Raw genomic sequence first — 12727 nt, 5'->3', positions numbered from 1 at the left:
CCTAAGTGACTTTCAAGTAACTTTTTAAAAAGTTAAAACATGCTAAAACCCACTTTTTCAACATACATCTGATTGATGAATTTGAGGAAGATACCTTTTCAGTGGTAGGCCAACAACTGGGTTCCAGATAATAGCATTTTAAGAGGATTATATTGTCTCTGATAGCTAGCTTTAATAGCTGAGACTCTAGAAAGAGTACAAAGAAGAGCAACAAAGATGATTAGGGGACTGGAGGCTAAAACATATAAAGAACGGTTGCCGTCCAGAGCCCTCCTTACCCCCCAGGCTGGGGGGGGCACTCTCTCACACAAGGTGGGGGGGGACCCAAGATCTCCACCGGGTCCCCCACCCCCGGCCGACACCAGCCACCGAACCAGGCCGGGTCAGGTCAGGCCGCTGCCAGGCCAGGCCGCTACTGCCGCCGGAGGGAGGCACTGCTGGGGAAAATGCCATCAGAGAAACACCCCAATCCTAAGAGGTCTGTAAGGCGTGCATAAGAGCACCAACATGCCTACCGTTCCTGTCCTAATGTTCCCTTTGGTTGTATCCAATTCGTATGGTTATTTCATGCTTATACTTATATATACTGTTGTGTTTGACAAATAAATAAAAATTAAAAAAAAGTAAAGGAAGATGGGAGGGACAGATTCTCCATCCTATTTTGCACCTCTCTCTGGCCTCTATGCCCCCCACCCTCCAATCAGCTAGCAACAAGATGGGTGAGTAGCAATTGTGTGCTTTGAAACTCAGGTCGACTGGTGAGATCTCTTCCCCCCTGGAGGTGGGGGGCTTCGGGATAAGGAACAGGGTTGTAGTTCTCTTTGTGGTCCATGACTTCCTTTGTTTCCTCTCCCTCCAATAAAGTGGCAGGCAGTCCTACAGGTTGGAGAAGGACAAAATGATTTCAGTGGAGCTCTGCTGAAGGTCATGAGATAATAGGAAATGACACCAGCCTATATTATATCTGTAAACAAGGATGACCCAATGGATCATCCTTGTTTACAGGGGTCTACTGCAATCTTAAAAAATGCCTCATGCATGGGATAGATAACCTGTCATAACTAGACAGAGAGAAAATGAATAACAGTAATGGTGAGAAATATAAAGTAGTGAGAAGATCATCTCAATATTTTAAGGGGTCCGCACTGTTTGTTTTCTTTCACAACTTCAGCTTTTCTCCTCAACTAGCAAAAAAAAAAGTTTACTCATTGCAAACGTATTAATTTACTTTTTGATACAGTGTAAATTCACAAATAAATATATCTGCCTAATCATAACAAATCCACCAACAACTAATTTTATGAAAGCATTTCAAGTGATTCCATTCCTGCAGGGCTAATAATTCTCCCTCTACAGCTACAATAAAATACTGGAGGATGAAAATCAGGTTGTAGGAAGCGTAAATCAATTTAATTACACACGTAAAAAGTATTTGTAAAAAGTGAAGGTTCGGCCTACCCAAATGCTAGCTTAACACTGTCACCTTGTTTTAAATAATTATACAAGTTCAGGTTTTTTTACATGGACCTAAACATGGTGTCTACCTTAATTTGCAGGTAGAGGAAAGAATATAATAGTTGCTCATTTTTAATACATTGTTTCATGTCTTTGAACTTAAAAGACAGACAGGAAGTGGAAAAGAATCACCATGATTACAAGAGTTCAGTGCAGGTAATTTTTTTTCATTTTTCAGGCATTTATAGGAGGAACAATTAACAAAACTGCAATTTAAACCAGTCAATGTAGGGAAACTGCTGGAAAATTTCAACTTGTCAATGATACATCTTTACTTACATTGTTCTATCAGTTTCTAATTTGGTTCTGGGCCTAAGGGTTCGGTGCTGGTTTTAAAATATAAAACTTAAGTGACTTTCAAGTAACTTTTTAAAAAGTTAAAACATGCTAAAACCCACTTTTTCAACATACATCTGATTGATGAATTTGAGGAAGATACCTTTTCAGTGGTAGGCCAACAACTGGGTTCCAGATAATAGCATTTTAAGAGGATTATATTGTCTCTGATAGCTAGCTTTAATAGCTGAGACTCTAGAAAGAGTACAAAGAAGAGCAACAAAGATGATTAGGGGACTGGAGGCTAAAACATATAAAGAACGGTTGCCGTCCAGAGCCCTCCTTACCCCCCAGGCTGGGGGGGGGCACTCTCTCACCCAAGGTGGGGGGGGGACCCAAGATCTCCACCGGGTCCCCCACCCCCGGCCGACACCAGCCACCGAACCAGGCCGGGTCAGGTCAGGCCGCTGCCAGGCCAGGCTGCTACCGCCGCCGGAGGGAGGCGCCGCCGGGGAAAACGCCATCAGAGAAACACTCTGGTCACGCTCCCCGAGGCCCAGGCGGGGGACCCAAGATCTCCAAAGGGTCCCCCAAGACGGCCTAAAGAGGCCTGCCGCCTGCCGCCGGCAGCGCCGGCCACAACGCCGCCGGCGCCGGCATCACACCCCCAACTGCTCCCCCGACTGCCAGGCTGCCGGATCAGTTTCCATCCATTGTTTCTTGTCTTGCCTTCTGGTGCTTTGGAAAATAAGTTGACCTCCTCTTCTTTGTGGCAGCTCATCAAATACTGGAATACTTCTATCATGCCACCTCTAGTCCTTCTTTTCTCTAGACTGGCCATACCCAATTTCTGCAACTGTTCTTCATATCTTTTTGTTTCCAGGCCTTTAATCATATTAGTTGCTCTTCTCTGCACTTTTTCCAAGGTCTGAATATCTTTTTTGTAACATCATGACCAAAACTGGATGCAGGTGTGACCTTACTAAGGTTTTATGAAGCAGTACTAATACTTCATGTGATTTTGTTTCTATGCCTCTGTTTATACAACCAAAGATCACCGTATTTTTCAGAGTATAAGACATTCCAGACTATAAGACACAGCTACCTTTTTTGGGGAGGGAAACATGGAAAAAAAAGCTGCCTCTGCCTCCCGGCAATTTGCCTCCTTGCAGCAAACAATAGCCAGTCTGTTTCAGGTTCAGTTTCAGCACAGCCTGATTAGCACAAGAAAAAAAAATCTGCCTCTGCCTCCCAGCAATTTGCCTCCTTGCAGCAAACAGCAGAGGCCGAAAATGGGGTGCGTGGATGTCACAATAGGCAATGGCAATCCCTGCAGCCTGAAACAGCTGATGGTCAGGAGGCTGATCCAACTGACAATCAGCTGCTTTTGCTAATCAGGCTGTGCTGAAGCTGAAACTAAATGGGCTGTTTGCTGCAAGGAGGCAAATTGCTGGGAAATAGAGGCCAAAGGGTGGGGGCTGGCAGGCTACATTTGGTGTATAAGATGCACCCAAATTTTCACCCTCTTTTGTGGGGAGGAGTCCCATAAATATAGTAATTTATGAAGCTATTGAAAAGTACTAGCTCAAAGATGGAACCTTGTGGTACCCACTGCTTACTTCCCTCCATGTAGATGTGACACATCAAAGACTACTTGTTGAGTATGGTTTATCAGCCAGTTACAAATCCATCTGTCTATCCCACATTTTTCTAGCTTACAAAGAAGTAGGCTGTGGTCTACTTTGTCAATTGCCTTGCTGAAGTAGACTATGTCCACAGCATTTCGCTGGTTCAGCACTCTCATATTGGAGTCATTATAAAAGTCAGGTCTAAATAAGCAATGTTTAGTTTCAAATAGATGTTTAAAAGCAGAGGAAACGACATTTAATGGGGTGGAGGAAAGATCATCCACTACTACTTTTTAAAACTTTCAGAAGAATAATAAATTTTATACTTTTTCCTATCGTCCTGTAGCAGAACTCTATTGTATTTTAAACATGAGAAGTATAAATTGTAGAACAGGGTGCTTCATGAGAACTACAAATGATACAGCTAGTAATCTCTAGCAACATGGCCAGGAACAAAGAATATACTCCTACTGTAAATATGTAATCCTACATGTTTACAAATGTTTCTCCATCGTTCAATAATTTTTCAACTTGGCTCTCTTATATGGAAGGCAAAATTCCTTGATGCAGTATAGAGTATTACGATACTTTCCCCAAATATTGTTTTCATAGTTTACTAATTTACACTTGAAAAAGGGACGTGGTGGCTCAGTGGCTAAGACACTGAGCTCGTTGATCGAAACATTGGCAGTTCAGTGGTTTGAATCCCTAGTGCTGCTGTGTCCCAGTTTCTGCCAATCTAGCAGTTCGAAAGCATGTAAAAAATGCTGTTACCTTCCCACCGCCTTTGGTGGGAAGGTAACAGCATTTAGTCATGCCGGCCACATGACCATGGAGACATCTTCGGACAGCGCCAGCTCTTCGGCTTTGAAACGGAGATGAGTCGGGAACGACTAGCATATATGTCTGAGGGGAACCTTTACCTTTACTTAATTTACATTTGATGCTGATAAAAAGAACACTAAAGCATTTTGGTCAGCTTTCTGACTGCTTATAAATGGGAGAATGACTAATATTGGTAAAAGTTGCAAAGAAGCTAGCTGTTTAAAAAGACATTGTTTTTTTAATGAGGTATTGAAAGCATTTTATTTGGGGAATGTTAAAATGAAAAACAACATTATGAACAATCACAACCCAGGCCTGTTCCCTATGTTTGTTTGTTTTATAATTACTGTATTTACAGATGGAATAAGGCACTGGTTCTCACAAGAACACAAATCAGTATCGTTAAAAAAATCACATCACCAGCCTTCCTTGAACTGCATTAACAAATCATTATTCATCTCAAACTTCCTTTCCTCTCAATGTAACTTGATAGTCATACAACTTTCCAGACATTTTTTTAACTTGGTATTCTTTGAAGAAACTCAAACAATTGTGTCCAGGCATTCTCCCCTTCGGCCTGATATAAATTTGTAGTCATGAAATACAGTAGGTCCTTAAATAAAATACCTATTGCGGACAGCATTTTGAATCATTCATACCCGACTCTGAATGTGCAATTCACTTTTGGAGCAAAACAAAGAAAAATTATTTTATCTTTTTCATGTCTTGTTTTCAGATCACAGTATTACTGTGAAAATTAACTCTAGTGTTTTCATATATTAAAGTTTTATTTGCAGATGTTATTGGCTATTATATAACACCATTTAATATGCATGGTAGATTTATTCCAATTCCCAACAGTGTGAGATACAACCACATATATATTTAAATCCAGGCACCTGGACAGATGTAAATCACACAAATATTCAACTTGAGGATAACATTACTTGAAGACAATTTCTTTCAAAAACAGATTTTTTAAAAAATAATCAGCTTTAAGGTTAGCAGTGAAATGATTTATAGATTCTGAAACTTTTAGAAACATTTTGAGACCAGGACATAAAGAACTTTGAGCCCTGAGAGGATTTGACTTCATAATTCAGGCATCCGATGGTTTCTTGAAAGCTCCAACTAGTGTGGACATTTATTCCAAAATTTCTAAATAACACCTGCAAATTCTGGTCGTTTGCTAATCAAGTTTAAGTGATAAAGAGTAACTGCATATGGAAACTATGAAAATAATGCAACTTGACTACAAATATTGTGTAGGGGCCAATAGGTTTCCTTAATATTTTTTTCTGCTTTGAAATGAAGTATTTTCTACAAGTTATTAACATGTATAAGTTACAAGGATATGTCCAAATGAAACTGAGGAATTTATACCTCTGAGGAATGAAAGGTGCTTTGGAGATCACCAGTTTAATTGCAATAAGTTTAACCCATGTATGATGTAGCTAGAGCTTAAATATATCTCTTGGTTCAAACCATGTAGAAGATTCTTTATAGCTTTGCATTCTTAGCTTCCATTAAGCTAATCACAATCATGGCTTGGGTAATTTATGGAAGCCAGCTGTCAAGACATCAGGCACCCAGGAGAAAGAAGAATACAACTTATGAAGAGACTGGTTTTGTGCATGATCAACTTTGCTTTGGAACAGAAGTGTTCGTGTAAAGGCAGCTAATAGCTTCAGAAGTCGAATTGCTTTTAGAATAGCCTATAAATTACTCTAAATCAATGAGAATCAGCCATGCTTAACCGAACGCAGCAATAAGTCCATGCTGGTTTTAAAAGCATGGAAGGTCTATGCTGTATTTAATTAATGAATCTTTCTAGATGGCTTTGTGGGATCTTCTTAGGGACTGAATGTAGAAATTCCTTCATATTACTAAAAATGCCATTGTAAAAAAGGATACACTAATGAACACGATCCATCCAAATATATCATATTCTTCTCTGATATTTGGTGTTGGAAATAACTTTTAACTATCATTTATAGTTGCTTTCATTCCAATAATTTATGCCAAGGTAACTTTGCTTACACCCACAGCAGTGGTGGTATTCACTTACCTTTGCTACCTGTTCGCAAATGGGAGCCACCTCTGTGCATGTGCAGGACCTTCTGCACATGCACAAAAATCAGACGTGATGACATCCAGGCAGTGGGCGGAGCCTCCTACAGCCGCCGCTACTGGTTTGCCCAAACCGGATAGAACCGGCTGAATACCACCACTGATCCACGCATCTTACAAAGAGACAGGAAGTTCAATAGTTACCTGTAGAATTCTAACAATTTCACAGATAGAGGAAGAAGATTGGATTCAAAAATGTCCTATTAATACATTGCTTTTAGAATGAGAAAATGCATGGTGCTTCCCAGTTTTCAATTTCTCTCTGTGAAAGGCACGGCCAAGAATGTCAGGTCCTCAAATCTTTATTTTCCCAACCTGTTCTGAAAACAACTGTGGTTCTGGTTTTTAAAATTATTCCTCAGACAAATTGTTTTAAAGATTGCATCAAGATCAACATGAACATGGAAAACTTTTATTAAAATTTATATACTTCCACCTTATTGTCTAGAGCAGCTTAGAAATATTTGGAGGGGGCATAATCAGGTCACAAAGATGTATCTTTCTTATATGTATCCTATTTATATCTCTAATTACTGTTTTGTGAATTTCTTTAAATGAGCAATTCAAATTTAAGTTCAAAAGGTAGAAAGTGTACAAGATTAAGATAGGCTGAGATCCATGTTCAAAACTATTTCTGCAATATACTGAAACTAGAAAAAATGGTTTAAAAATGCAAAATTGAGAGAAAGTTACCACAGGAATTCCAAAATAGGCAGACTTTTGCATCTTGGCTGAATAACATTATCCTTTTTCACATAAACTACCGGATGCTGGAAAGGAATTATCGTTGTCCAATTTATTTATATATATATATATATATATATATATACACAGTACCTTAATTTTTCTCTAGGAACATTTCTGTCAACAGAGTTTATTTTAAGTCAATTACCTTAAGGCAAAAAGTTTTTAATGCAATTTTGAGAAAGGCTTCATTTACCATTGAAATGCTAGTGAGAATACACAAGTTCAACCTTTAACAAACCTTCTATAAGACATTCCTTTGAAAACACCGAGTGTAAAAAGACCAAAAAAATAGTCAAAAAGCCCTCAAAGGCACAGTCCTCTGTCAGAATAACTTGCATAAGTCTCATTAAGTGAATAACTATATGCTGATATCACTCCCATATTTCCATGAGCAGAGGATACACCCCCATAGGTATGACCAAAGCCCGTGTTTCTACAAGTATGACAATTTAAAATGGGCCAAGAGAAATTTGTTTTGATGACATGCCCCTGCAAGTTTCATGAATGTAAAATATTAAAAGTTATATACTTCCACCTTATTGTCTAGAGCAGCTTAGAAATATTTGGAGGGGGCATAATCAGGTCACAAAGATGTATCTTTCTTATATGTATCCTATTTATATCTCTAATTACTGTTTTGTGAATTTCTTTAAATGAGCAATTCAAATTTAAGTTCAAAAGGTAGAAAGTGTACAAGATTAAGATAGGCTGAGATCCATGTTCAAAACTATTTCTGCAATATACTGAAACTAGAAAAAATGGTTTAAAAATGCAAAATTGAGAGAAAGTTACCACAGGAATTCCAAAATAGGCAGACTTTTGCATCTTGGCTGAATAACATTATCCTTTTTCACATAAACTACCGGATGCTGGAAAGGAATTATCGTTGTCCAATTTATATATATATATATATTTAAAAATAAATAAATAAAAGGAAACAGTACCTTAATTTTTCTCTAGGAACATTTCTGTCAACAGAGTTTATTTTAAGTCAATTACCTTAAGGCAAAAAGTTTTTAATGCAATTTTGAGAAAGGCTTCATTTACCATTGAAATGCTAGTGAGAATACACAAGTTCAACCTTTAACAAACCTTCTATAAGACATTCCTTTGAAAACACCGAGTGTAAAAAGACCAAAAAAATAGTCAAAAAGCCCTCAAAGGCACAGTCCTCTGTCAGAATAACTTGCATAAGTCTCATTAAGTGAATAACTATATGCTGATATCACTCCCATATTTCCATGAGCAGAGGATACACCCCCATAGGTATGACCAAAGCCCGTGTTTCTACAAGTATGACAATTTAAAATGGGCCAAGAGAAATTTGTTTTGATGACATGCCCCTGCAAGTTTCATGAATGTAAAATATTAAAAGTTATGCACAAGGAACTGCATGACAATATCTCCTTTATTCAAGGCACTGCTTGGTTGCAAATTCACGGGTGAGCCTTTTTTTTTTCTTCAGGTGTAGCATGCATCCTGTATAACAAGTTAAAATTAGGTTTGGGTCATTTTAAGAGTGCAGTGATTTTTTTTTTCTATCCGTAGGAAATAATAGGACTTTGGATGCAATTTTGTATTTTTTAGAGTTAGAAAATAATAACTCTGCAACCGCAATGGTTCATTCCCATGAAAATTAAAAACTTCAAATATTAATAACAATATTAATAATAAAGGCTTCCACAGAAAGCAGCATACATAGTCTAGAAACAATTATCGATACATTTTCTTGCATTAATCTCCAAGGAGGCTAAATGTCTTCTTGTCTGGTCGGTCATACAGGAACCAAAAATTCTTGACTGAGCCACATTTCTTTCCCCTGGAAAGGTTTCTGCCCCAGTGTGCAAAATGCTTTGCCAAAAATCTGTATTCAAGGTTCATATTACTGAAGGCATGTCATTCTTCTTCCTGTCTCTTTGAAACACAGAAGGAAAGTCCATTTTTTTTCCTGAGCTTTAGCCTTTGTTAGCTGAATCAAAGCTTAATGTCCTGTGACTCTGACATTTTGGCAAGTGTCTTCTTTACTCGCAGGGCTGTGAGTCGAGAAGCAGGGTTATGAGCCCAGCATTCATTCATTAATTTTCTCATTTGTCGTAGGCACTATGAAAAAGAAATAGGTATACATATATTTACATTTCTGTACAGGCATTCTCCCTCCCCCCTCTCTCTCTCACACACACATATATGAAGAATATTTCATAGGTCAATATTACCTATATGGCGTTATATACAGAACACCAATATTACTGAAAAATCTATTCTAAATAAAAGAACTCAGATGAGCAAGGAAACTTACATGAAAAAGTCACATTATTTTGCTCTTTGCTCTGATTATGTACTGTGGTTCCCCAAAAATAAGTCCTCTCCCCAAAATAAGCCCTCCCTGAAAATATTTAAACGCATGCGCAGCCGGTCCCCACCATTTCCTCTGGTTAGGGTTAGGGAGATAGAGCTGGAAATCAGGTAAGAGGGCAAGAGGATCCCCATCTCGCTTCACGTGCCCCAAAATAATAAGACCTCCCCAAAAATAAGGCCAAGAGCTTATTTTAGGGTTCAAAAAATATAAGACAAGATCTTATTTTCAGGAAAACACGGTACATGTTACTAGATCTTTGGTATAATTCTGTTATATTTGCATCGAATAGCAATCTCTGAAGATTACACCCAAATCTGTTGTTAGAACAAATATCCTGCTCCAGTTCTCTTCCAATCTGGATTCAATCCAGTGGTGGTATTCAGCCAGTTTGGACCAGTTCGAGTGAATAGGTAGCAGCGACTGTGGGAGTGGCCACCTACCTGCATAAAACCATCCTATTTAGTCACATTTTAGAAGCCGGCCTCATGTGTAGAAGGGATGCATGCATGTGAAGCGAGCTTGGTAAGAATATATGGAACCCACCTCTGATTCAACCACATCGTTATGTCTTAAAATGTTGGAGATAGGAAGATATTTCTGGGGCTGGTTTGAACTTAAAATAAGAGATCCGCAACTTATATAACATAACTTACTCAGTTTCATGCTATTTTAAACCTGAATTTCTGGGTTAAGTTGCTGAAGATTACCAAGAAGTCAGTAAATGTAGTAAGCAAATGTCTCTGTGGAATTTCTGCAATTTATTCTATTTTTTTCCACTTTTTTAAAAAGCCCAGTTTGCCCACCATCACTCACTCAAGATTGTTTACAACTCTTGCCATTTTTAAGTCTTTTTAAATCTAATTGCAGAATACTTAAGTGAAGACTGCTATTCCCAAATCACAGCTGTCTCCTACAATAATAGCATTACACTGTACCACTTAACAAGATTAATGACCTCTGCATAGCATCGCCATAACTGTCGGCAGTTTTGTCTGCAATACATCAATTACTGGTCTACTGATTCCAAAACACAATTTTGCTTCATTATAAATTCTCAGTGGAAAGTGTACAGACTACTTTCTCCCTCCTTCCCCTGAAGGAAAATATCAGTATATCAGCTTCAGAAAAGCAATTTCCCATATTAATTTACAAAAGTGGAAACAAGGAGCAGAAGACTTTTAGCATCCCCAGACTATCTTTTGCAGAGCTACTATGCTGTTTATCCAGTTTATAAAATAATTTAGATGTATCCATATTCTACGAAGTCTGTAGAAATTCTCAGTCACCCAGATCATGGTTGTCCCAAAGGGTGTTTTTTCAGTAGGCAACTGGACTTTCTGGTTTTTTCTTTGAAGACGTTTCTCTTCTCACCCAAGAAGCTTCTTCAGCTCTGACTGGATGGTGGGGAATGGAAGGATTTATATTCCTTGCAAACAGCTGGTCATTTGCATCCTTTTAGAGGGTCGTTGAAGCACTTGGAGGTTTATCTGTGTCCTCAGGACCACCTGAGTAGTGGGCTATACAATTTGGGATCAACACCCTTTGAATGGTTGTTTACCACCTTTAAAGCGCTCCATGGCATAGGACCGGGATATCTTCGGGACCGCCTTCTGTTACCACATGCCTCCCACAGGCCGGTACGCTCCCATAGAGAGGGTCTTCTCAGGGTGCCATCAGCCAAACAGTGTAGGCTGGCGACCCCCAGGGGGAGAGCCTTCTCTGTGGGCGCACCTACCCTCTGGAACGAGCTTCCCCCAGGACTCTGACAACTTCCTGACCTCCGGACCTTTCGCCGCGAGCTGAAGACATATCTATTCTTTCGAGCAGGACTGGCTTAAATAGGGTTTTTAAATATGGATTTTATTGGGGTTTATTTTTTATATTTTGTATGGTATTTTAAATTTAGGCTATTTTGAATAAGTTTTTTAAAATGTGTTTTATTGTAATATATTGTATTATTTTATTTTATTTGAGTCCTTCGGGAGAAGGGCGGTATAAAAATTAAATTATTATTATTATTATTATTATTATTATTATTATTATTATTATTATTATTATTATTATTATTATTATTATTATTATTATTATTATGGTGTGGGAGTAGGAATGGATTTCCAGAGAAAAAAAAATGCAGATTACAGGAACTAGGAGTATTACTCAGGTGACCCTGAGGACACAGATAAACTTCCAAGTGCTTAGACCAGCTATTTGCAAGGAATATAAATCCTTCTATTCCCCATTATCCTGTCAGAGCTGAAGAAGCTTCTTGGATGAGAAGCGAAACATCTTCAACAAAAAAACAAGAAAGTCCAGTGCCTCTTGAAAAAGCACCTTTGGGACATATTCAGTGGTGGGATTCAAATAATTTAACAACCGGTTCTCTGCTCTAATGATTTCTTCCAACAACCAGTTCACCAAACTGCTCAGAAAGTTAACAACCGGTTCTCCCGAAGTGGTGCGAACTGGCTGAATCGCACCACTGGACATATTCTACAAAGAATTTATCTAGGACTGTATCTGGGAGAATATAAAGGGCATAGAAAAAACACAATTCCCTAGATCCCCTCCTTGGATCATATATCCATATCATATATCCAGAAGTTATCCACCCCTATTTTTGTTTTCCCACTTATCAATCTATCTCCATTCCTTATCACGCAAATTTTGGCCATCCCAGTTAGGAATTCATAGGGCTAAGATTTCCTCAAAACACTGAAGTTGAAGAATTAGACCAATCCAGTCAACAGTAAACTTAAAAGCTAGCCATGCCTAGAAATGGGTTGGTTGGATGGTTGCTTTGTTCATGAGAACAAACTATTACAATATTTCAAGCTAATATGTCAAACCACTAGAACAGACTAGAATATAAAAATTACAACTATTTTTGATTAAGGTAACAGTGCTCTTAAATTCAACCTGGCTCCTACTCAACAACAATCCATTAATGCTTTAAAAGTGACTTTTTTACTTCCTTTTTCTGGAATCTTCCCACCCTCTCCAAATTTCTCACCCTAAGCTAGACCTCTGGTTTTCCATTATTAGGGTTAGAATCTATTTTTTGTGCCTATGATTTTCAAAAGCATTCAGTACAGGTAGTCCTCGACTTGTAGCTATTTGTTTAGTGACCATTCGAAATTTCAACAGCATTGAAAAAAGTGACTTATGACCTTTTTTCACACTTACGACCGTTACAGCATCCCCATGGTCACATGATCAAAATTCAGGCGCTTGGCAGCTAGCTCATATTTAT

General features: G+C 38.4%; 1 protein-coding gene across 1 annotated transcript in view; it reads right to left on the bottom strand.

Moving 5' to 3' along the window:
* Positions 1–7673: 7673 nt before the first annotated feature.
* Positions 7674–12727, bottom strand: part of BMPR1B (bone morphogenetic protein receptor type 1B) — a 238225-nt gene continuing 233171 nt past the window's right edge. Inside the window, exon 13 of the mRNA XM_058193223.1 lies at positions 7674–9221. Coding sequence (XP_058049206.1) covers positions 9096–9221 — 126 coding nt within the window. The 3' untranslated portion in view covers positions 7674–9095. The remainder of the gene's footprint in view (positions 9222–12727) is intronic.

The sequence above is a fragment of the Ahaetulla prasina genome, chromosome 8 (genome assembly GCF_028640845.1).
Source record: "Ahaetulla prasina isolate Xishuangbanna chromosome 8, ASM2864084v1, whole genome shotgun sequence".
Lineage (NCBI taxonomy): Eukaryota > Metazoa > Chordata > Lepidosauria > Squamata > Colubridae > Ahaetulla > Ahaetulla prasina.
Note: the sequence above shows the minus strand (reverse complement) of the source record. Positions and strands in the feature narration are given on the sequence as shown.